The 27095-nt window shown below is 35.3% G+C and overlaps 1 protein-coding gene across 12 annotated transcripts in view; it reads left to right on the forward strand.

Annotated features, from left to right (window-relative positions):
• Positions 1-27095, forward strand: part of PCDH7 (protocadherin 7) — a 434348-nt gene that overhangs the window by 382974 nt on the left and 24279 nt on the right. Inside the window, exon 5 of one of the 12 annotated variants that reach the window (XM_070069608.1) lies at positions 3741-3881. The exons of the other annotated variants lie outside the window; for them this stretch is intronic. Coding sequence (XP_069925709.1) covers positions 3741-3866 — 126 coding nt within the window. The 3' untranslated portion in view covers positions 3867-3881. Of the gene's footprint in view, positions 1-3740; positions 3882-27095 lie in introns of those variants that run through there. 12 annotated transcript variants of the gene reach the window in all.

Below are 27095 nucleotides of genomic sequence, written 5' to 3' on the forward strand. Positions count from 1 at the left end.
TTGGAAGAGAAATCTTCCAACTTAAAACTCAGACATAAGCTTTTGTTGAAATCATTACTGCAAATATATTGTGTGTTTTATGTCATCTTTGGTTCTCTGTAACCAATTTAAGACTCTGTGCTCTTAGGGAAGTTACACTTTTGAGACTTTGAAAGGCAACAACAGAGAGTCACTTCTTTCTATGGGTATTGGGAGGATAAAATGGAATAATACATGAGAAAGCCTTTTGTAAACAAATGAAAATAGACCAGGAGCAAATACATGCAGTTTATAAATCTTTATTAATGTCATCTGAGTCTGTCATCACCCCATAACCAGAAAGCTTGAATGTTCTCATCTGTATTCTCTGTTCCAGTTTATGGTAATTATGTTGTTGAAAGATATTAATTCAAGGCTTCCATTTGTCCTGTAACTTTCATCTGTTCAATTTCCACATTCTCAAAAGGGTTATCATGGTACCCATCTCTTCCATGTCCTAAGGGGAGAGTAAAATAATGTATGTGAAAAATATTTGTAAATTACCATTACTAAGACGAAAGTAAGGTGATAGCTCCACTCTCTCAAAAACCTCTCAATTAAAAGTCATCAAAAACAATTCAATCTGCAGAAGCTGATATTAGAATTTGTGCAGATATCCACAGCAATCTCTAGAAAAAAAAATCATTCCAGGCATCCTGATGATATAAGGCTGAACCAATCTATTTAAACTGTGTTAAAAAGACAGATAGCTGTATGACCATCACTTCACAGGCAAATAGGACATGTTAAAACGTATCGTTGGAAGGCTACACAATGGACAACGCATGACCTGAACACTGAAGAGTTTTCACAATGGATTGTGAGAATTGTGTATTTTTCTTGGTAAGAAATGTTTTAGTTTATACTGCAGAATCACAGACAAGTCATAGTGAGATAACAGAAAGCATTTCTGATAAACAGAATCAAATCAGCAAGGCACATCCAGCTGTGGGACTGGGAGCAGTTTCACAGCATCTGTTAGAAGCAAATGGAACTGGGGAGAGCTTTAGCAAAAATCCTGCCCTTCGTCCAGATACCGCTGATAGGGAACACATAAACAAAAAGATAGACAGTTCAGCTGAAGGCTGCTCCTCCAAAGCATTGCCTGCAGCTAGTCCACATTTCCTTTTAAATCCTTAAGAACATTCGGGATAAGTTTTATGCTGTACATTACCAAAAACATTATGCTTTAGGGATATATCATTTAGAAATTTGGAGTTAGTATCAAATGTCAATTTGCTATACAGCTCTGTTTTTTGAAAAGATACTTGGGTTTAAATATTGATAATCAAACTAGTAATCTTTTTAGTAAAGGTGTAGCCGTAAGGTACAAACTCAAATGCAGTAGTTGAGTTTATATTTTCAGAAGCAAAAAGACCTTAACCTCTATGAAAGTTGAATATATAATAGAGAATTGAATTATAGATCTATTAGACAGGGTGTTTTTATGGCTGAGGCTGTAGCTTTAAATATCTCTGGTGCCATTTTCTTTCCCTTTATTTTAGGCTATTAATTGTGGTTATAGAGATTGGTCCCATGGTAGGTCCTGTACTTAGCTTAAATTATGTATTTTAGTTTAGTGATTCCTCTCTCTGCTACCCTCACTTTTACCATGGAGTATTGAATCAAGAGTATGATTAAGGCAGGAACCTAGGGTAGTAGGGGTAGCTCACTCGAGAGAGGCACCTGCAGGTGTTTTTTTTTTTTTTTTTTTTTTTTATCACTTCTCTATTTTTTCTGAGAATCAGCTCACCACCCCCAGAACATTCTCTACAGGCCCTTCAGTTTCTTATTGGATATCTCACTTGTTCTCCCTTCCAGAATACCTTCTATTACAGTCTACTGCCTAAGTCTCTTTTCTTGTGGTGGAGCATTTTAAGAAGTCACTCATTTTGATTTTTTAAAATGATTTTTAGCTTCGGTAGTTGTTATAACAAAGTACCTGAGACTGAGTAAGTGACACTGGACAAACAATTATTGTTTCATGGTTCTGTAGGATGAGAGATCCGAGATTAAGGGTAGGGCATCTGTCAAAGGTCCTCATGGGGTGTCTTCTCATGGTGAAAGGAGGGAGAGAGAGAGGAGACAGAGAGAGAGAGAGAGAGAGAGAGAGAGAGAGAGCTGAACTCATCTTTTTACACGAAACCAGTCCTGTGATAATGTCATTGATTCATTCAGGATGGAGCCCTCAAAGAAAATCAGTCTCTTAAAGGTCCCACTTGTTCACACTACTGCACAAGGGATTACATTTGCAACACATCAACGTTGGGAGACACATTCAAATCCTAGTATTATTTATTAAAAAATCAAAAACAGATGCCTCTGAGTGTGAACAAAAGCCAAATCCTAGTGGAGGAACAAATACTCTTAAGGTTAGGCTTGTGGGTTGGCGCCGCGGCTCACTAGGCTAATCCTTCGCTTGCAGCACCAGCACCTCAGGTTCTAGTGCCAGCTGGGGCGCTGGATTCTGTCCCGGTTGCTCCTCTTCCAGTCCAGCTCTCTGCTGTGGCCCAGGAAGGCAGTGGAAGATGGCCCAAGTGCATGGGCCCTGCACCCACATGAGAGACCAGGAGGAAGCACCTGGCTCCTGGCTTCGGATAGGTGCAGCGCGCTGGCCATAGTGGCCATTTGGGGGGTGAACCAACAGAAAAAGGAAGACCCTTCTCTCTGTCTCTCTCTCTCTCTCACTGTCTAACTCTGCCTGTCCAAAAAAAAAAAAAAAAAAAAAAAAAAAAGATTAGGCTTGTGAATGGAAGAACCAAGTGGAAAAAACATTGAAAAACAAATGAATTCCTGCAGATTACTATGAAGTTTACTAAATGTTTTGGTAATATGTAACTTTGCTTAGTTTTAGTGTTTCTTCTGCTGGTAATAATTACAGAATGGTTGATTCATACTTGTCTGTTATCAATATATAGTTATAGTTGCTCTGTTATACCGATAAGTAATTACAGAAAGTTTGAGAAAGATAATATAAATCCCTACCTATACAAGCATGAAGTACTCTTACCATTTTCTCACCATCCCCAAATGCTTTTTATTATATTTTATTTATCTAGGTAAGTAAAAAGCTCTTGGAAGGCATTTAGCTTAGCAGTTAATCGAAATTTGGGGGCATATCAGAATGCTTGTGTTCAAGTCCCAGTTCTAATCCCAGTTTTAGCTTCCTGCTAATGCCTACACTAGAAGGGAACAAGTAAGTGATGACTCAAGTAGTTAGGTCCCTGCCACTCATATGGGAGACATGAGTGGATTGAGTTCCTGGCTTCTGACTTTGGCCAAGCACAGCCATGGCTTATGTGAGCATTCAACCAGAAATGGAAGATCTTTCTGTTTTCTGTGTTTGTATGTGTGTGTGTATGTGTGTCTTTCTTTCTTTCCCCCACTGTCTCACGCACTGTCATTCACTCCCATGCAAAAAAAAAATATTAAATAAAAAATAAGAAAACTTCTATATGGACAGAATCTGCCCAACATAAAAATCCACTAGAAAGTGCTGAAATATTGTGTAACATAATTTCACTAACAATGTAGACCCTACCATGCAACACAAGCAAATCACATGTCTTAAAGGTATCCTGTAAGCCCAAAAGTATTCTCAATTATTTTCATTACACAAAATTGTTCTCCTGTCATGACAAGGTTGGGGAAGTCAGAATCATTTTTTAGAATGAATTTAGCTTAGGCATTCTGCTGAATACATATATTTACCTTTTTTCCAGGTTTTTAATCACCTTTCTAAGAACAGCAAAGGATGTGATCAAGTTTATATGAAAATAGAAAGTTGGGTCACTGGCTCTGAAGGGAGAAAAATTAGGAAGCAATTGAGAGATTTAAAAAGAAACTAAGAAAGAACTTTCTTTTCACCTTGTCCCAAAATACAAGGTAAAAGTAGACACTCTTACTTAAATTAAAGGGTGGCAAATTTAGAATTTCTTTTTGTAGCATATAATCAACCTGTGGGATTTATGGTCTCAGGAGGTTATGTTAAATCTATGTCTGGAGTTTAGAAACAAATAAATAATTTATGGCTGCAAAATTTTAAAAGATGGTGTAGGAGTAATCAAATTTCATGCTTTCAGGCATAGATTGAAATATAGACAGAGGAAGCCATTTCCCAGAGAGACATGTAACTGGGAACACATTGCTTGCTTCAAACCTTACTCATTTGTCAGTGTGAGAAAAGAGCAATCCAAGTGTGTTGATTCTATGAGTCTTTCTGTTAAAATTTGATATTTTTTATTGTGCCCTTAGAAAGAAAAGTAAGTAAAAACTAAGCCAATTTTAGGTATAATTTCTGTAAAATCCATAATTAATCTTTGTGAGACTATTGACAAATTTCTTTATCTGTCAACAGTTTCTCTTTCAATGTGTGTATGTGTGTACATTCTTTTCAGTCATGTTCAGATCTGTATGTGTGTGCGTGCGAAAGAGGGAGAGAGAGGAGTTTTATATCACTATTATACAACTTTTATTTTAGATAAAGTAAATTTTCCCCAATTTGTCTAATGCTAGCATCCACTAAACCATAGCAAGTACAAAATATGAGCCTGTCTGCCTCTTTTTTAGACCATGACATAGTGACCTATTTCTATCATAGAAAGATATAGATACATGATAGAGAGATGGTGGATGAAAAATAAATAAATATTCTTAAAAAGATTTCAGCAGGTTTTATTTCTCCTGAGGCTCTTTTCTCTGGCTTGAACATGGTGACTTTCTTGCTTTGTTCTCACATGACCTTTTACCTAGGCTTGTGTTCTCCTGGGGTTTTTCCTCTTCTCTTAAAGACGCCAATCTTACTGGATTAGGGTGCAAATCATTATGAACTAATATCACTTCAAATACCTCTTTAGAGGTTCTGATTCCAAATATAATCACATGGGGAGGGAGGCTAAGGCTACAAACTATGAATTTTAAGGTGACACAATTCATTCCATAACACAGAGGCAGAGATGATTTCATTCACTGTCGATATAATCTGGAAAACACAAAAGCACTCAACTAAAGGGCATAAATGTTGCCTTGATTAAATAGCCTGAAAGGGGGCAAAGGTTAAGGCACTGTTAGTTTACTTTTGTGGGTTTGAATTTGGTTTAATCTGCTGGTGGAGTATAAAGTAGATTCCCTTTTTGTAAGCAACATGTGTCTACAGACAGAGCCACCTACATGTGTGTGCTCTGGCTAGTTAGATCATACACTCAGAAGAATGTCAGGGAAACCTGGCAGACATGCATTTATCATAGTAGTAAATTTGAAAATATTTATTAAATATACTTCATGTAAAATGCATGGCAGGAAAGTAATAAGAGACTGAAAAATGGAAAGCTGTCCTTACACGCTTACAGACATCTATAAATCGTATCATATGCAACTTATTTATTGCTTACTGTGTTGGGCACTCTGATACAATATCTGTTTAATTCTTACTAATAGTTGAGGGAAAAAACCACTATTTTCTCCATTTGTCATGTGGGGAAGTTGAGTCCCTGAGAAGCCACGAACCTTCTTCACAGCTAAACAGCTTGAAAATGGAGCAGGTAAATCCTTCCATTCCTAAGCCCTACTCTTCTTCTCTATACCAAGTGACAACATGAAATGTGAAGACAGTGACTTCATACAGTTTGCCATTAGCGTTTGTAGGCATGCATTGGGATTATAGCATGTATTTACATGTACTTATCATTTATCATAGGAAGGTAATATGATGATTCACTTTTGTCATTTATTTATTTTATTTGAAAGGCAGGAAGACAGAATGAGACTGATTTTATTTATTTGAAAAGCAGACAGAAATCTCCTCTCTGTAGGGTCAGTCTCCAAATCCCTGCCACAGCTGAGGCTAGGCCAGGGTAAACCTGGAGGTGAGAACTCAATTGACTCAACTACGTGAGCCATCACTTGTTGCCTCCCAGATTGCACATTAGCAGGAAGCTGGGTTGGGTAGAGGAGGAAGAGAGGGAGGGGGCGCTTTGGCTTTCACTGAGTTCTCTGCCATGGAAGTGTCCTGTAAACTGCCAGGGGCACCACACACTAATGCATACAATTGTGCACAGGATATCACTTGAGCCTAAGTAATAGTTCTAATTTCTTTAGCTCAGAAAAGGCCCTAAGGAAAAGATACAAAGTTGAAGGTTGAAAAAATGGGGTTCAGTAGATTCATGTGTTACACAAGAGCCATTTATCTGGGTTACAGGGGTGCAGTAAAGACAGAAGCATGGTTCAAAGAGGTTCAGAGGAAAATAGTGGAAGGTGATCAAGTCACTGTGAAATCAAAGTGTAAATGCAAGGCTAAGTATTTCTGTAGGCAAAGCTTTTCAGTAAGACCTAGATGAGACAATCACTCCTCATGGAAATGTGCTTCTATACAAACTTACATTACTTGGGTTTATAAGTTTCTCATGGTTTCTGAAGTTTAATTAAGGGAGAAATCCAGATAGAATGGGGGTAGCTTTTAAGTGAGACGTTCATCCTTTCTCACATAGTTAGCATTTGAAGCCAGAAGCAAAATTTTAGGGCTCCCAGTGTCTTAAGGATAAAGTAGCTTGATGGCCGACTCTGGCATAGCGAGTGAAGCTGCAGGCTGCAATGCCAGCATTCTGTATGAGTGATGGTTCAGGACCCAGCTGCTCGGCTTCCAATTCAGCTCCCTGCTAATGTGCCTGGAAAAGCATCAGAAAAATGCCCAAGTGCTTGGACCCGTACACTCACATGGGACATCTGGAAGAAGTTTCTGACTCTTGGCTTCAGTGTGCCCAGCCCTAGGAATTGTAGTCATTTGTGGGGTGAATACATAGAAGATTCATTCTCTCTCTCTCTCTCTCTCTCTCTCTCTGTCTCTCTCTCTTTTCCTTTCCCTCCCTCCCTCCGTCCTTTTCTCCCTCTCTCTTTCTCTCTCTCCCTCTCTCTCTCTCTCTTGTCCTTTGTATAACTCTGACATTCAAATAAATAAATAAATCCTTAAAAAAAGGATGAAATAGTTTTGTCCTCTTATTTTGGAGAAAACCAAGTTGCAGAGAAATTAATAGGAACTAATCCAAGTTTATGGAGTGAGGACAAAATTGGATTCCAGATCTCCTGACTCCCTTTGTGATATCATTCTACACAATTCCAGTTTTCTGGACAAATCATAAATAGATGAGTCAGGGAAATAAAACTATGGTGTGATATGAATGATTTGTACTTGAAGTTATAGAAAAATGCTATTTTATCTAAATCATTCTGCATATGCACTTACTTACATCTTTGGCATGTAGAAAATTGGTTTCATAATCTCCAGAGAAAAATTGTTAATTTCTGCCTAAAGCATTCTCTGCTGATTCCTATCAGAATATTTGCAACTCTAAAATTAATTTTACCTTATTTGCTGTGTTGGTTGTAATGAATCATATTCAAATCACCAAAAAAGTTATACAAAAGACTGTGCAGGACAGAAAAAAAATGTGTTTGGTTCTCCTAAGCTGCTTCTCCATTGATTTTTACCAGGTAGCATTTTTGTTTCATTGCTTTATGACATTTGTATGAAATCCAGATAGAAATGAAAGTAATGTATTAGCTGTTTTAGAAAAAAATGTTAAGTCAATTATACTCTTGCAAGATTTATAAGAACTAAAGTGAGTTTAAATTTGAATTGTCAAAGGAAATTTTACATGCATTAAGCATTCAGTAAAATCCATCATATGTATTTAATTATGTACTGGGTTTTGAACTGCTGTATCTAAAATGATATTTTTATAAAAAAGATTTTTAGTGATTTTTTTCTACATATCACTTTCAATTATACCTGTAAGTATAATTCAGATAATCACATATTTTAATGAGATGTGGAGGAGATATGTGTGTGTGTGTGTGAGAGAGAGAGAGAGAAACAGAGAAAGGGAAAAACAGAAAAGATAATGAATTTTTCTTTACTCTTTGATATAAGCAAACTTTGGTAAAGAAAACAAGTAACAATGTCAGGTCTACCTAAGTGCAAGTGTCTTAAACATTAGATAGTCCAGTGTTCTGGAAAAGCTACTACTCATCATCAATTAGATTTTTAAAAATATGTGAATGTTGACTTCCTGCATACTGGACTGTTATTTCTAAGTATGAAAAGTCTTATCTTAGCAGAATAAGAATTGACCTTTAAATCTCCCTTTCAACTGAAATCTTTCAAAACCGAGCATATTACAGAAATGCATTGAGCATACTTTTTTTTTTTAAATGCAAAGCACTGCAAAGCATATTGGGCAATTCAAAGATATATGAGATGGTCCCCATGTGTGTATGTTGCATTTGTACACTCTCATGGTCAAATATGGATGAACTAAGCATAATTCTATATTACAAATCACAGGACATGTTAGGAATATTTTGCCTTAACAAACTCATCTCTTTATGCATGAAAAACTTCACATGGCTCCAGCCCTAATGACTTAAATATTACCCATGTGTAGCATTTCTCAAACCTTTTTAATGTTTTCATATCTGTCAGTAACAGAGAATTATTTAAAATGGAATAAGATACTGAGAATTCCAGCAATAGGCACCATTCTTAGAATTATCATTTTAAATGAAAACTGGTATGTCTGGTAGTCCAAATATGTAGACACTGTTGAAATAATATTTTCCTTTATTTTACTTTTTCTACCCCAAACAGTATCCTAAACCCAAAGTAATATTAGCTCAGGATAAACCAAGTCTAGTATAAAATTGAGAAATGAAATGATTTATTTTGTGTAAACTTTGTGATGCTATTGAGATTAACACTAAGAGGTAGAATTCTTAGGAACATGAGTATTTATAATGCTACAGATTCACTGTGAAAGTGAAACAATAAGGAAAAGCACTTGTAATCAAAACCAAAGCCAATTGGGATGATAGTCAAGTACCATAGGACAAGATGCATGGATGTGAATCTGCATACATAAACAGTACATGTAATTTTCAATTTCTGGGCCACCTTTGAAATTTATATATTAGAAGTAACAATTATCTACCTTTTAGAGATATAAAATAGTTTCGTTGTGATGTATAAATTATTCACATTCAGTAGTACATAACTTTTGTCCATTATATGTTACATTGAACTATCTGGTAAAAATAAAACTTAGTTTGCATAATGCATAATCATGCATGATTGTTAATGTGACTGTTAATATTTGGTGACAAGCTTTATTTCAGTTTTTTAAAGATTTATTTCATTTATTTGAAACACAGTTGCAGAGAGAGGTAGAGATAGAGAGAGAGAGAGGTCTTCCGTCTGCTGGTTCACTCCCCAAATGGCTGCACTAGCCAGAGCTGGGCTGATTCAAAGTCAGGAGCCAGGAACTTTCTCCAGGTCTCTCACATGTGCACATGGACCCAAGGACTTGGGCCATCCTCTACTGCCTTCCCGGCCATTATCAGGGAGCTGAATTGGAAGTGGAGCAGCTGGGACTCAAACTGGATCCATATGGGATGCTAGTGCTGCAGGCCGGGACTTTAACCTGCTGTGCCACAATGCTGGCCTCAAGAATATGAGCCACCATGTGCTGGGCTCAATGTTCAATTTGATATTTACATCAGTATCCTCATGTGGCAGGAGGAGGAGAAGCAAAATTGCCATAATACTATATTCTAGTCAAATATTCAACAATAAGTATAATGTAAGTTTCCTGACAAAACTATCTAACTGCTATATCAGTGTCCTCTATATTTTGATGATTATATTGCTTGAAAGATATTAAATAACTTTATAATATTTTCTTATATTTCCTTACAATCTTTCCATAGTTAGAAAGTTTAGATAATGTAGGATATGTATTTGCAATGCACACAGCATTTGGAAAATGTTATATAGTCCTTTTTGATTCTATATGAAGTAAATATCAATTACAAATGAAGTTTCATATCTCAATTAAAAACTGTTTAGAATCTTCTTTGGCTCTTCATTCTATTTCATACTCTGTGTTCCCAATTTCTGTCTTTAAAAATGTCTCTCTGATTCCCCTGCTTCTCTCTAGCCGAGCTGCCAGTTCTCTCACCTCAGTTACTGGAGTTGCCTCTTGTCTGCTCCAGTCCATTCTTCTCTATGCATTAAGAGTGGTCCTCCCAAAATAAATTTCATCATACCACATGCCTGTTTACATGCATTGATGTTTTAGCATTTCACTCAAAGGATTTGAAATTTCTAATCATAGCACCCAAGGCCATTAACTATTTTCTTTTCTTCTGTAACCTCATTCCCCCTGTACAATTTGGAGTATGCATTCTGGACCAGTTTAAGGATTCTAAATATATGATATTGTTTCATGCTTCCATGTACTTATTTGTACTACTTCTTTCACTGGTATACTGTAGCCTCTCATTCTCCATTTCTCTGGTAGACAACTTCCACTCCTTTCAAAATCTTGACACATAGGCTTCTATAACACAGCTCTTTGTGCATTAAGTTTCCAAACATTTGTGTTTTCTTGTATACCGTAAGCTCCTACAGTACAAGCACAAAGTTCTGCTTGTTTTTATTCTACCAAAGCACCTAGAATGGTGAGTACAATGTCAAATCTACTCAGAGTGAACAATGAAATGAACTGTGTGTGAGATTTTGAGTAGATGTGTTCAACCCTAATCACACTAAATTATATTTTCTGTCAAATATACTTTAAAGCAAGTGAAAAAAAAAGCATCTGGTTATATCATACACATCCCTTCTTTCCCCAACCTCTGGATTTATGTTGGGAAGAAATTAGTTTATTCTTATAGGTAAATGATCTAGCACTAAGGCTTACTACTTTTTGCCACAATGCTATCATTTTCTGTAGCAGCATTTTTGTCTAATATTAGTTTTTTTTGTAAAAAAATCTGTTATGGGCCGGCGCCGCGGCTCACTAGGCTAATCCTCCGCCTTGTGGCACCGGCACACCGAGTTCTAGTCCCAGTTGGGGCGCCGGATTCTGTCCCGGTTGCCCCTCTTCCAGGCCAGCTCTCTGCTGTGACCTGGGAGTGCAGTGGAGGATGGCCCAAGTGCTTGGGCCCTGCACCCGCTGGGAGACCAGGAGAAGCACCTGGCTCCTGCCATCGGATCAGCGCGGTGCGCCGGCCACAGCACACCGGCCGTGGCGGCCATTGGAGGGTGAACCAATGGCAAAGGAAGACCTTTCTCTCTCTCTGTCACTGTCCACTCTGCCTGTCAAAAAAAAAAAAAAAATCTATTATGATGCCCTCTGGCTTCCCAAACTTTTTTTTTAGCAATGACTTACAATGATGTAATTTGCAGGACTGCGTGCCTAATAAGCTTTCTGTTTAAAACCCTGACGCTGAGCTTTCTAAGAGTGACGTGGTCTACATGTAAACTCCTTGCACACAGCATCTGAATTACAGGCAGGGACACACATTAGGAGCTGCCAGGATTGTGTTTGTTGTCGCTGCCTGGTTAGATACTGCTTGAACAGCTGAAGTATGAGCGTATTGATTGATTAGTGCCAGTTCAAACAAGGAATATGCCAACCCTAAAAGAAAGTCAGACTTATATGTGAAGCTGGACAGGGAAACTCTGGCTGAGATACATGATGAAAGGGTGGCTAACATGAAGGCACCAGTTATACCTTAAGAAACACATAGCAATTAGTATTTGAACTTAATAAAACAAAAAAGAGTTTCATTTTGGCTTAAAGAATGGTGCCTACCTTATATATGAAATAGGATGGGGAATGAAGTTACGTGTTGAAAATATCCAATGCAAAATCTAGCTTTGAACTGAAGTATTTGCTCTCACTTAATAATTGTCATGCTTCATTTACTTGTTTGTGTATAAGGACCTTTTTAATATATAGTTGTTATCCAGTTATATAAAGTAACTTTATGATCATTGTAACACTGAGTTTATACAGTCACTTGTCAATAATGAGGTTTTACTCAATGATAGGCCACTCATAGAACCAGGGATCAAAATAAGATTTATACTGCTTTGTGATGTCGTAGCTATTTCAGTTTGTTAGTACATTCTGTGTTGTTTTCACAGCCACATATTGCCTAAGGATTCATTTCTCAGAACATGTACCCACTTGAGAGAGACTCATGACTATTTCTTAAATCTAACTCATATGAATGATTGTAATGACAATATTACATTTCAAATAATGCATGCAGATGAGTCACAAAATCAAGGTGGTCTGTGTTAAATTCTGCCTGTATAAAAGGCTGGGAAATGCCAGGAGAACCATCTAGAAGGCAGTATGTTTCAAAGCAGTTGGGGAGAGAAGTGAGAGCTCCCTGCTTGGCGTAGCCCGGTGAAGACTGCATTCTGTCAACATGCTTGCTCTGGAGGCTCGCTGTGCTGGCCCTGGGGAGCAGAAACATCCCTGCAGCAACAAGTGAAGAATTGAGGCTCACCAATCCAGAATTCTTTTTGTTAACACTAGCATGGATGTGACTGTGTGTGTGTGTGTGAAACTTAGAGTTGTGAATATTGGCTGTTTCAGAACTCACTCTGGGTTTACATACAAGTATAGAACGTGTATTTTTAAAGTTGCTATGTTATAAGTTTATTAATTTTATATTCTTTAAAACAGAGTACCAAAACAAACAAAAAAAAAACCTTGAAGTATGTGTATGACAGTTGTCTATGTCTCAGTGCATTATTTTATTTGAAAGGCAGAGTGACTCTGAGAGAGAGAGAGGTTTTCTTTTAGACCTTCCATCGACTGGTTCACTCCCAAATGCCTGAAACAGTCAGAAGTGGTCCATACTGGAACCAGCAGCCCAGAACTCAATGTGTCTATCATGTGTGTGGTAGGGACCTAAGTACTTGAGCCATTACCTTTTGCCTCCAAGTGTGTGCATGAGCAAGAAGTTGTGTTGGAAGCAAAGCAGGGACTTGAACTTAGAGACTCAAATACAGGATGCAAATATCTTGACCCCTGAGCCAAAATCCATGCCAAGTCCTTCTTGCCATTGCCCTTTTTGTCTAATCTTCCTGTTGATCTTCCTGGTTAGAAGTGGATTTCTAGAGTTAAACACTTAAAAAATTTTTCACAAGCTGTACAAATTTTATATCAGCAACTATGCAAAAATTCCACAAAAAATACAGAATCTTGATATGTGCTACCATGGAGCATCTGCTTTCAGCTACAACTCACCTTTAGAATACAGCTACTCTTCGGTATGCATGACTCTTTCTGAGTATGATGAAATGAGATTTCCCTCTGTCTTCTTGTGATGAAAAGGCAGTTTTTCCTTTATCCGGAAGAGCCACATCCTGATGAGGTTCAGGGCTAAAAGTAGAACTGTCTTTGGGCAGAAATATAAATGTCAGGATACTTCCTATTTAACATTATTAGCCATACTTCCTGAATCCATGAGGACAGATTTTAACTATTTCATATTCATTATCTCAGTGTTATTTGGAACAAAATGAAACAAGTGGATAAAATGGCTATATTTATGTTAAAGTGATCTCATTTAGATGTGTCCTACTGGTTCAGAAATTCAGTCCACTTACTGTAGTATTCTAATTCTGGAAGTGGCACCCAGTGTGATTGATGAAATAACATGGATTTCATCCTTGATATTAGTCAATACATTAAGATGTTTAATTAGGGATGATCATCTCAGCCTTTCCCAGTAATACATTATGATTTTCTAACTATTACTGTTTTAACTCTTCCATTGTAGTTTTATTTGCAACACTGACTACCACTTGATCTTATGTGCTGAAGATAGCTATTCATTGTATAGGAAGCTAATATGCTTTAGCTATTTTTGATATTTCCTTTTATTTCCATGTTCAAAGTGTTTTTCTATAATTTCCTGTTTGAAAGTATAACCTATCTACAGTATTCATCTTCACTCAAAGCAGTGCATATCTGATAAAATTACTCAGGAGCTTTTTTTAAAAAAAATAACCAAGCACTAAAATACACAAGTAATGACATGAATACGTGGGTAATAGAATGTGAATTGAAGGCTAAATGGTGACAGAAATGCATTTTACATTTGCATCTTTTTCTTTTTCACAATGAAGCAAGAAAGGATGATACAAATATATATGATAGAAGGCCCATTATCTGGCATACAAAATCGTTGCAGCAGTGTGGTTCAGCAGAGAGACCAAAGATGTGTAATGAGAGTGAGAAAGCAGTTTTGATAATTAGAATGAGTCAAAAGCAATCTCTTGCCTGCTTTAGCTTGCACAGATGACAGGAGAAGGAAAATGTTCTTTCCTTCTGAGACAGAAACAGGACATCAGTCAAAATGATAAGAGATGCCAGCATAACAATCCTCTGAGTCAGGTACCACTGAGTGAGGCTTCAGGGATGAGGGTTCCTAATCTTTTTCTTTACATCAGTGTTACATTGGTCTTTGGGATAATAGATTCCATATCAATATATTTCTAGAAAAAGTTAACAGTTCTTAGTTGGGAGAAATAAGAGTAGTTTATAATCTATTGGGAAGAATTCAGTCTTTGAAGTGAGTTAAACTAAAGACTTTCATTTTTTTTTCCTGAAGTACTGTGAATAATTTATAGTCCTTAAAATGGGTATGGAATTACCTTTCTCATAGGAATTTTGTAGATATTTGTAATTAAATATATGTAAAAATATCTTGACAAAGAGGGGTTGAGCTAACAAAGGATTTTTGCTAGTGTTATTAAGTTTACTTAAGGAATAGTCAAAAATATCAATACTTTTGATGCTAACAAAAAAAGGCTAACACGTGTTAAACTCTTAGCTTACATAGTACCATTTTATGTTTCTCTATATTTCCAGTGAAAACCACAGAAAAGAAATATGTATACCATTGATTTCATCCAAAATAAAAGCTTATTTTAAAATTATTTTGATCTTCCAGCCTAAAATAAATCATGGTAATGGTTGTGGTATGAGATCACTAATCCCCATGTCTTACATGACTTAAAATTTAGGTTTTTTTTTTTTTCTTTTTAAATTTAGAGTAGTAAAAATTTCTGAAAGTCACTAATGAGAAAAATGTAGAATTCAGCTGAATGTACTGACAGACTAAAAATAGAGCTACAACTATCGTAGACTGTAACATAAAACATATAGCAAAAAATACACTTTCTAATTATATTGCAGAGTGTCAAGTTACTGAATAATCTTCCTAACTAAGTTACCTGCTAATTCGGTGCCTTGTGGATTTCTACCACCCTCTGAAAATTCCATAAGAGACAAATCCTGTTTTCTGTTTCCGTGGGCACCTATCTCACAGCTGGAAAATGTTAAGATTCACAGCTGCTATTTTTGAGGAAATTATTACCTGAGATAATTTATGTAAAATGTATAGAATATGCCTGGCACAAAGCAATAGGTTGTAGGTTTAATCTACTAGTAAATACCTGTTGAGTCATATGTTTTTCTCTCAATCCCATGTTGAAGATCCTTAGTCATATAAAGAGAAAAGATGCCTTGTACCGAGAGAGACATCTGTCAGCCCTTGCTGTGCAACAAGCCACCCAAAAGACTCCGTGGCTTAAACAATAAGCATTTATTCAAACTAGCAAATTAGCAGGCGGGGGATTCTTCCCACCTGGGCTATGTTGAGCTGTTCTTGGTGGTACACACCCTGCTTGTGTGGTCTGTTGGCAATTGTCTGGGTGTTGCTTTGCTGAATTTGGAATCTTCTTCTGGGACAACAGGGTGACTTTGTTCCAACAGGTTTACTCAGGCTTGTTCTCATTGCATGACAAAAAGGAAACAAGTTAGGAGAGTTGCTGTATTGTTTGCATCCTGTTCCATTGGTCAAAGCAAATTTCAAAGGTTTTGGTTTAAAATGTGGGGAAATAGATGCCAGCATTCAATGAGAGAAGCTGCAAAATCACATTGCAAAATACGCACTGATACAGGAAAGGATGGAGAATTACAGGTATTTTAGCAATTCTAGCATGATGATCATGCTGAAAGAATAATTCTTATCTAGTTTTCAAAATATCTTTAACTACATTTGTTCAGGTGTGTTTAGATTGTCAGCCTCAACCTTTCTTACACAGACCAGAATAGTACAAAAGAACGAAGTCATGAAATCATCAATTATCCAGACATATAATAAGATAGGGTTAATTTTTGATAGAATATTACATAATGAAATTTATTTATTCAACGGTAAAATTACTGTTACAAATATTAGTTTAGCTATGTGTTCATGAGTCCTACTTCTTGATTTAAAACTACTTTTAAATACATGGGAAGACAGTACTGTTTTTATTGTCATGTGTTTTCTACAATCATAACAATTTCAAGGGCCTGTTTCTGGCAGTCCAACCAAATCAATTGTTCTCTAGTTGAAATAGTGAAAGACATGGTTTGCTTTCCCAAATACTTGTTCTTAAATACCAAATATTAAACTCTGCCATATCCTATGAACATTCTTATTGATATGTTCAGTGCTTCAGCTGGTATGATGGATTCATAAATTGTATTCTATATCTCTATAACCAGAGAGATTCCATTACAGTCTCAACTTGGACTCAGTGAAGGTCCATCCTAAAATTTTTAGCCTCAATACCAACTAGCTGGTGCCAATGAAGCTGTGTGGTTCATCTGAAGGATGATTTCATCAGAAATTCAAAGTACTTGTATCATAGGACATTAACAGAATAACATTTTTTCTTTTTTTTTTAACTTTTATTTAATGAATATAAATTTCCAAAGTACAGCTTATGGATTACAATGGCTTCCCCCCTATAACTTCCCTCCTACCCTCAACCCTCCCCTTTCCCTCTCCCTCCCCCCTTCCATTCACATCAAGATTCATTTTCAATTCTCTTTATATACAGAAGATCAGTTTAGCATTTATTAAGTAAAGGTTTCAACAGTTTGCACCCACATAGAAACACAAAGTGTAAAATACTGTTTGAGTACTAGTTATAGCGTTAAATCACAATGTACAGCACATTAAGGACAGAGATCCTACATGAGGAGTAAGTGCACAGTGACTCCTGTTGTTGACTTAACAAATTGACACTCTTGTTTATGGCATCAGTAATTACCATAGGCTCTTGTCATGAGCTGCCAAGGCTATGGAAGCCTTTTGAGGTCACCGACTCTTATCTTGTTTAGACAAGGTCATAGTAAGAGTGGAAGTTCTCTCCTCCCTTCAGAGAAAGGTATCTCCTTCTTTGATGACCTGTTCTTTCCATTGGGATCTCACTCGCGGAGATCTTTCATTTAGGTTTTTTTTTTTTTTTTTTTTTTTTTTTTTTTTTTTTTTTTTTTTTTGCCAGAGTGTCTTGGCTTTCCATGCCTGAAATACTCTCATGGGCTTTTCAGCCGGATCCACATGCCTTAAGGGCTGATTCTGAAGCCAGAGTGCTGTTTAGGACAGCTGCCATTCTATGAGTCTGCTGTGTATCTTGCTTCCCATGTTGGATCGTTCTCTCCCTTTTTTATTCTATCAGTTAGTATTTGCAGACACTAGTCTTGTTTATGTGATCCCTTTGGCTCTTAGTCCTATCATTATGATCAATTGTGAACAGAAATTGTTCACTGGGACTTTTGAGATGGCATTGGTACATGCCACCTTGATGGGATTGAATTGGAATCCCCTGGTGTGTTTCTAACTCTACCGTTTGGAGCAAGTCAGCTTGAGCATTTCCCAAATTGCACATCTCTTCCCTCTCTTATTCCCACTCTTATATTTATATTCTTAAGTTTCAACACTTAAGAATAACATTTTTTCAAAACTCACAGCATGCTTGAGTACATAGGCCAATTCCAAGTACTTTCTACATAGTACTTATTTCAATTAATACTCACAGCAACCATGGAGCTGGGTATTATTTTTAGCCCAGGTTGCAGATGAAGAAATTAAGATAAAAAGTATAAAAAATCTCCAAGGCCACATATCTTATGGAGAATATATGACAAAATAAAAACAGTATGATTCCACAGAGATAAAGACCCTTAACATCTAACATATACTACTTTCCCATGAAAGCACCCATTTATATAAACCTGATTTATATTATTGATTATTTAATGTTTCACTGTGAGCAAAACTAATGCCACATATTCACTACTGGCCAAGATTAAGTTCAATTAGCAGGTATGTACTGTCACTGAAGTTTACCATGCCTTGGAAATTAACAAGAAATGTGGAATTTAGCATATGTTTATTCAACAAAGCTTCTTAGTGGAAAGAGAAGAAACAGTTAAGCACATATCCAATACCTTCTTACTAGCTTTGGAATTTGTTCATGACTTGCTGGCAACCTGAATACTCAGTCATCTTTTCCTGAAAAACATATGCAAAAGTTTTATTTGCTCAACAACGGGAACTAAGAGATGTCCTATTAGATATCAAGTGAGTTCTGGTAATTAAGCTGAGAGATTTAGGATAGTTTGTCATCTCACATATACCACAAAGGATTTTGAAGAAGGAAATCAGTTATTCTGATTGAATAGTACATGACTTTGGATATCAGAAAATAAAACTTAAAATATAGAACAACCAAAAGATTATTTACATCATCTAAAAATCAAATTTACATTAATATAGAAAATGTTGCTATTATACATTGAAATTCATTATTGAATTTAAATCTTATTTCTCAGACATTTTGAGATTTGCTGAATTGTTTACATCCCTTATCTCTTCTGTTCAGGAACAGTGTTTTTTCCTTCATACTATTTGCTAACCTCTTTACTTAGTGTAGTTACGCTTTCAATCATTAAGTAAAGTGATAATAGATCTTTGTAAAAATTAAAAATGTGAGTAGGAGAGGGAAGTAAAAGAAGGATTGGAGCATGGGTAGGAGGAAAGTAGTGTGGGAAGTATCACTATGTTCCTAAATCTGTACATATAAAATACATGAAACTTGTACAACCTAAAAAAAATTTAAAATAAATAAATAAAATAATTAACTCATATAAAATACACTTATTTTTATTTAATTGACACATAGTAACATTTCAGTGCCTGTATACAGTGTGACATTTCAGTACCTGTATACAACATGTAATGATCAGATAAGGGTAATTGGTATATCTAGTGCCTTAAGTATTTATTGTTACTTTGTGTTGGGAATGTGCAAAATCCTACTTAAGGTTATTTTGAAATACACAATTCAAAAAAAAAAAAAAAGAAAAGAACACAGAGCTAAGTATAGCAAGAAAAATTTAAGTCTATTTCTCAAAATAATTTTATTATTTTGCTGAGGGACTCAAATTTTCAATATCTAGAAACTCCATGGGGTATTCTGTGTTTGAGGTTAGATTTTATCATACTTGTGATTTCATAAAGTTTCAGTCCTAAGTATATTGTTCATCTTTTTCTAGAAAATTAACTTCTAAGTTACAAATATTCTTGATGACCTAATGCATATTTTATAGTTGGAAATCTAAAATAGATTTAAGCAGAAGCTCAATATTTTTATCTATTATCATAAACAATATGGATATTCTTAATTTTTGTATGTGGACATATGAGGGGCCTTCAAAACCTTCATGGAGAAATATACATTATGAAACAAAACTGTACTTATTTCCACAATTTGTTGAACTAAAATAAACTTACCTTTTAATTTCATCTTTTTCACAAACTATTTGAAGTTCCCTTGTAGTCTCCACCATGATAAGGCAAACAAGAATAACAACAGTAAAACTCAGAGGTACTGAAGTGTGAGACAGGATGTATCTTAGTATAGTAAGTGAGTTCCTATTATTGACATACTAAGAGCAAGACGTGGAAGAAGACATGCCTTTGTTATAATTTACTCACGATCTCTCTTATCCCAAATCATTCCAAAATAGAATTATAGTTTCTTTGTGGCTTCTGTAATGCTCTAGCTACTGGCGTCATTTTTACTGTTCCACTAGTGTGTCATAGACTCCAAATATAGAATACATCAAACTTAAGTCCAGTTTACAGCACTTGCTAGCACTGTTATTTGGATTAATTGCTTAATGTTTGTGACCCATTTTTAATGAGAATCCAAAGTTAATTGAGTTAATAATTAGGCATTGAAATCAGGACTGGCACATAAGCCTTCTAGAAAGGCTCTTATTGTATATTCTGGAAGTGCAAAATGAAGACAGATGCTAGTTATCTGAGATGTTATTGTTCTTCAAGTTTCTGTCATCTGTGTTTGGGTGCTTTTCTGTATACTTACCTGCCAGCAGCAATACACACCTTCCCTTACTTGACTAAACTGATTAGTTTTGGTGATTTTCTGTGTCTTTTCTTAAGTAGGTAAGCTTCAGGTGTTAATACAGATCTTGTAAATATGCCCTTATTCTAAAAATTACTTATTCATAGATTTGAAGGCATATGTTCAGAGCTGTCTTGCCTAAATTCTTTCCTTGGATTTCATGTTCAGTAGAGAGGGGACTGGGATATTTGATTCATACAAATGATTTTTATTTCCATAAATGCTATTATTAGGACAGCCAAAATGTAGTATCTAGCACTTAGCCCTAAGAATCAGTCATTTTAATGACTACTCAAAGTCTTTCATGAGGCAAAACATTTTGAAATGAGAATCTATCTTTATCAATACTCTGTGTTCAATTGACATAACATGCTGTGAGCTCTCAGGACAAACAGGACTCTCAACTACATAAAGCAGAGTCTCTGTTGTTTACAGAATTTAAAATAAATTGTTTCAGTTCTCCATGGGATTGTTTCCTGTTGAGAAGAACCTCATAATTAAAAACAGCAACTGGAATAGAATTATAATGCAGGTATTTTGACAATGTGGGCACCTGGTATATTATCTTGAAATAAACTGACCTGTGGTTATTACCAATAGTGTTCTTTCTAGGCGGGATTTGCATAACTACAGAGAATTAGTCCTTCTGCCCATCATTTTGAAAAGAGCATAGAGTATTTAGTAGAGAGGAGGCAATTATGTTATTTGGGATAATAGTCAGATTTACTGTCTAGGACTGCTATTCTCTAAACACTACATGCATTTCAGTATAATTGCTCAGATCCTGTTTAGATGAAAGCTGATTCATTTTTTTTTCAGGTCTTTCTTTACACTCTCTTTTATTTTTATTGTTATTTCCTTAAGCAAGCCAGTCTAGCATTGGAAGCAAAAATGCTATTTAATATTGAAATTAACATTTCATCTGCATTTAAAAGTGTTTGCTGGAAAACTTGAGTTGCTATTGATCAAAATTTTGCTGGAATTATGACTGCCCTTTGTGGGCAATGTTTCTTTAGTATATCTGTTGTTTACACTATTTATAAAATAAATGAGCTCCATAAATTTTACTTTTTTCATGTAGACTCTTTGGTACCCACTAATACCTTTACTAATTCTCTCTTCAGAGTGAATAACATACTAAAGAGCAAAGTCAAATGGCAAGTTGAAAGATTCCTCTATTTGACTTTGTTTTTAAGAGAAAACCATAGAATAATTGAATGATTAAAATAAAACATATGTGGTTGTATTTTAACTATGGTTATAGCTACATATTACATCTTAAAAGTTTTACTTAAGTAGAATACTATAGGTCTTCATTTAGAACATGATGGGTATTGTCTCATACTCTTCTATATAAATATATTACCATTTTTTACTTCTTGTGAGAAAACCAAAAACTAAGCTTCCTATGTGGTTTATGTTAGTCTTTTTGTCTTAAACCATTCATAAAATCACTTTTATATTATTTGTAATGATTTTTCTAAATAATAGAAAATACTTAGCATAATTATACATGAGTATAATACTTCTGACACTTAATTGATGAGTTATTACCAATCTGCGTGGCATTTGGAGATAAATAATAAATAGTTATATGTGTATCATTTAAGATATCCTGAATTAATTATTGTGCAACTATTTTGGCAAAGTATGAATCCAGTATATATTTTAAAATAAACTGATATATGGTTACCAGTTATAAATACTGTTTCTTGTGCTAATTGATCATAATCCACATATTAACCTAGAAATCACCACAAATATGTATTCAAAATACTGGTAGCACAAAATTGAGCTTGTTTTTAAGTACTTGATGAAATTTATATCATTAAAGCATAAAGTTCATTGGACCTATTTTCATAATGCCTCAAAATCTACCACCTCCAATATACACACACACACACTAGAAAGTGAGAGGGAAAGTTATTGAGAGAGAAAGAGAGAGAGAGAAAAAAAAAGAAAGAGGTGAGTTTGTACAACTTATACAACAAGCAAATTACCTATTATTAAGTCAGACCCCCTAAATACAAATATTTCAGAGCTCTTTCAAAGACTTCTCTTAGAGCATGAAATTGTTATATGGCATCCTAATTTAGCCAGTCCACAAAGCTATCTGTGATGGCAGAAAAGGGTTCTTTCTTGAAATGGATGCTTCATTCTTTTTCTCCCAGTAGCTGTTCAACCTTCTTTGTCTATTTATATTCATTATTGCGCAGTAAGAACAGTGCGGTTTTTCATTACTTCATTGGCATGGGACGCACTGATTCAGTTTTGCTGTCACTTCTGACCCTTTTCCATTTCTCCTCACTTTCACTTACTGAAAATCTACAGATTGGAGGAACAACATACACCGTACAATGCAGTACAAAATAAGCAGCACATCACAAATTAAATTGTCATGTTTAGTTTGAATTTAATAGAATTGCATGTATTGAATGAATAACAGAAAGAGCCTTATAAACAAGTACTATATTTTGTTGATATTTTTTATGCAATGCTTTTTAAAAATGTACTGTTATATCAGTCCTCTGAATGTATATTATATTATTATAATGGATAAATTTTATTCCCTGTAAGATATTCAACTGAGGAAGAAAAAGTAGCTTGGTTACATGATTGATGTGATAATTTCAGAATTTTATTGTAAAATCTGTGCAATTAGTTAGTGTGAACTCTATTTTCAGCTCACTCCTTAATTTTCCATAGCTTCCTTAATCATCTTACTTGTTTTATTTGTAAAGTTTCTCATATACTTTCATGTGTATTATGTAAGCTATATTCTTCAGTAGCATGGGAAATTGCTGGACTCCTTTTTTTCTTAAATTTTACAATATGTAATAGTATTAATATAGTTAATTCTTTACTATGACTTATATAACTTGGAAAAGAATTCTTGAAAATCTACACTTTCCTAATAATAATCATGGATGGAAAAGTGATGTTGAATTTTAAAGGAATTTAAGAAAAGTAATTAGTTCTCAAACAGCAGAAAACCAGTTTAAAATATACACTTTTCCAGCTTAGAGAATTCACTTCCATAATCGCTATTGAAGTCACATTTATTCTTTTTCTGACAAAATAGATAAGGAAAACCTCCATTGTATCCAAATGCCTTGGGTGTGGCTTAATGCTCTCCCATCCTCATCTGAATATTATCACTTATAAAGAATCCAGAAAAAATAATGTGACAATTCATTCTCTTTTCCTGGAAGCTACAGAATGCATAAAATCTCCTCTAGCTGCAGTTTAATGATATTTCAACAAGAACCAAGACTGATCAATGGAAGGGGGAGAAAAGAACCAGATAGAAGCCCTCTAAAGAAGTGCCTCTGACACCAGAAAAGTCTGTGTTGTGCTCAAAATATCTCGAAGCATCTCTCGATCTTTGTTGAGTCCCTGCAGGCATCATGGTATCTGACTTCCTTACAGTGAAAACACTGGAAAAGGATGAGGCATCTTATGTATTTAGTCATAAAAAAGTCTGTAAACACTGTTCAAAAACTTTTCTGTTGTTACTGGCAGTAACTAAAATGCTGGTTTTATGAGCACTGTGTTCATAGAAACTTGTAACATAAAATGAAAGCCTATCTCCACATCGAAAGCTTTAAGTGTGCTACCTTGATGTCATCCCTTTACCTGTGAGAGAACTGAGGAAGCAAAGTTTGTGTCGATCACTTGTGTGATTTTTTTCAGTGGCATTTCCACAGTAGTTGATAGGGCTGCTTGAGGCACTCCACTCAGGTCATGATGACTTGATTATTATCACTGGAAAAGTCTTACCCTTGATTCTTTTGCAATTTCAATTGCAAAACACATGAGCCAAAGTGAGTATGAATGCAGTAGTGAGTGTATACATGAAGCACTATATCACATATTATGTATTTTCACATAATATATTATACATATATATAGCATCTTGACTGAAAAATCTGTGACTTCTATACATTATTTGCCAGACTGTGCTTTAAAATTGTAAAAAAAAACTAGGGAAAAGTTAAAAATGTTGTGCAACCTTTCTTGAATAAAATGTTAATGACCTAATTTGGGGTTTGAATTCTCACATGCTGCTAAAAGTTTGAATTCAATTCAACAACTGGTGCATACATTAGAGTAGTTTAATTCCTCTACTTCCACTAAGTCACTGAGCCTTTCACGGAGTATCATGTAGCTTCATATATATTTAAAGATTTGGCAGGATAATAAGAAGTATTACAATGTTGAGACATGGTTAATATTCATTACTTCATTTATTTCATAATTATTCCTTATGTACCTAAAATGTGCCAAGCAATTTTCTTGGAAGGATGTTTACCCAGCTAGTATGTTTGTTTTTGTTTTTCTTTGTCTTTAAGTATATTGCAAATTGTTGAAATATTGCTAAAAACATGAACTTCCCAGTTTGAATTGAGCTGTATTTGTTTCTCAATAGAATAGACTGACAAAAGTAATTCTTGAAATTTAGAAAGAAAAAAATCCCTTCACAATGTTCAAGGGTGAAAAACAATTTTAATTTTATTTATTTGAAAGGTAGACAGAGAAAGAAACAGACAGCTCCCATCTATTGGTTCACTCCCCAAATGCCCACAAAAGCCAGGGTTGGACGGGGGGCCAGGGCCAGAATTGAAAATACAATCCAGGGATCCGACGTGGATGACAAGGACTCAATTATTTGTGCCATTACCACTGTTCCCCAGGTTCTACACTGGCAGAAAGCTGGAATAAAGAGCCAGAGCTGGGCTTTGAACCCAGGCACTCATGTAAGATGCTGATATCCAAACAGATATCTTAACTGCTTGTCCATACAACAGATAGGGCAAACGTCCTCTCCCAGAAAACAGTTTTGTCTTTCATGAAATACTGAGTAATGATATTTGGCTTGATTGTGGTAGAGATCAGTGCTAGTAGAAAAGGTGGGGAGATGGATTATGAAATCCATGCACTTTTTTTGAAATGTATATGTTCTTTTTGAATATCTTAAGTGTAGATTTCAAAACTTCTTTGCACCAAAATGAACTTCTAATTCATAATCAATTTTTCCGTTTAATTCAATTTTCCATGAACTTATTGAAGTTGCTCCTATTTGTTGAATAAATCGCTAGGTGTGAAATTCTTGAGTAAATATGCTGTTTATTGTGGCACAGTGAGTTAAGCCATCACTTGCATTTGTAGCCTACATTGGGGTGAGGGTTTGAGTCCCAGTTACTTCACTTTGGGTCCAACTTCTTGCTACTGCACTGGGGAAGGCAGCAAGAGATGGCTCAAGTGCTTAGGCCCAGGCCATGCCTATGAGAGACCAGAACGCAGTTCCTAGCTACTGGCATAGGACTGGCCCAGACCTAGCTATTGTGCTTATTTTGGGAATGAACCAGCAGATGACTTTCTCTCTCTCTCTCTCTCTCTCTCTCTCTCTCTCTCTCTCTCCTTTTCTGTCACTCTGCCTTTCAAATAAATAATTTTTAAAAAAATAAGTTCTAATCATTCTTTTGTAAACCTATGTCCAACATTGCAAGAAAGTAGCTGAACATGTGTAAAATGTTCAGCTCTGCTCTCAGATTTACTTTAAAAGAGAACCAAAATCAATCCCTGGGAACACTCAAAATCTACTAATTTTTGATCATTAGATGTTCTTCTTTTGGAGCATTAACCATCTCAAATAACATTTTATTAATGTTCTAAAATATATACCTCTGCCTAGCGAAGTCATTTGGAAGTCTTTTTCTTCCTGGGAAGCCAATCCATCATCTTTCTAATTTAAAAAGAGTTTCAGTTGGAAACATGTTTGGTTGCTGGTAACCATTAAGAGAAAAAAAAGCATAAAAAAGGACAGATGTCAACCCGAGTACTATCTAATTTAAAATCTGTTTTTGGATGTGCTGTCATCAATTTAAAGCCACAACTTGGGTACTGATGGAACAAATGACAACAAGAACTAAAGATAAAGTCACAGGGCCCAAATTAGGACCTTTTTAACCAATAGGAATAATGCTTAAAATACTAAAATTAGAAAGAGCTTAAAGTGTATGTTTTTAACATAGTAGTAACCAATTAAAACATTTAGAAAATTTTATGGTTAGATTTAGAAGCAAAATTTTAAAAAAGAAAAAAGCAAAAATAAACGCTAGAAATCTTGATATATATTTAACAGACCTGTTGTCTTAGTCTTGCTACAGTGCTTTTGAAAACCATTGGCGATTAAGGGTAGATAACAGAAATTGCTCAAGTGTTGTGTTTCACTGATCTACATTTTCTTTCCTTAATGTGGTTTTCACTTCCTGCTGAACCTATAGAGTCCATTTAGGCTGTATGCCATGTTCCAGTTTCAGATTAATTTTATAAGATTTTATATGTTGGTCCTTTTTTCCATTAGGAAGTGTTTGATCAGCTTACTCATTCTGTTATTTTTATGTCAATGTGGTAATATCCTATAGAGTTATCTATAAAATTATGTTTGCCTTATGTTACAGCCAACCCATATATGTGGAAAAGGAGGAGACTACTAGCTCTAACACAACTTCTGATGGATTAACCTATATTAATCTGTCATAAGTGTATAACCATTGAGTCCAGGCTCATAAACAGTCCACACACATACCTTAAAGCAGAGCTAAAGATCTGTATAAAGTCAACAACAAATCTAAAATCTACAGGCCACACAAGTTGAGATTCATTCTTTTTTTTTTTTCTTATCTTTTTTTTCCATTTCCCTCTTCCTTCGTCCTGTTTTTCTTTCTCTCCTGCATTCCTTCCTTATGTTTTCATTCTTTTTAAAATTCCTTTCTTATCTTGCTTTCAATTATTTTCTTTTCCTAATTTCCTTCAATAACATCCCTGCCATTTTCTTTTTTTTTCCATCTTTTTCATCCTTTGGTCTTTGATTATATTTATTTTTCAGTCTATTTGTTGTCACTTGTTCACTGAAAATTAGGTAGGTGTAATAGAAAATATAGATGAT

This window comes from Oryctolagus cuniculus, chromosome 2 (genome assembly GCF_964237555.1).
Source record: "Oryctolagus cuniculus chromosome 2, mOryCun1.1, whole genome shotgun sequence".
Classification (NCBI taxonomy): Eukaryota; Metazoa; Chordata; class Mammalia; order Lagomorpha; family Leporidae; genus Oryctolagus; species Oryctolagus cuniculus.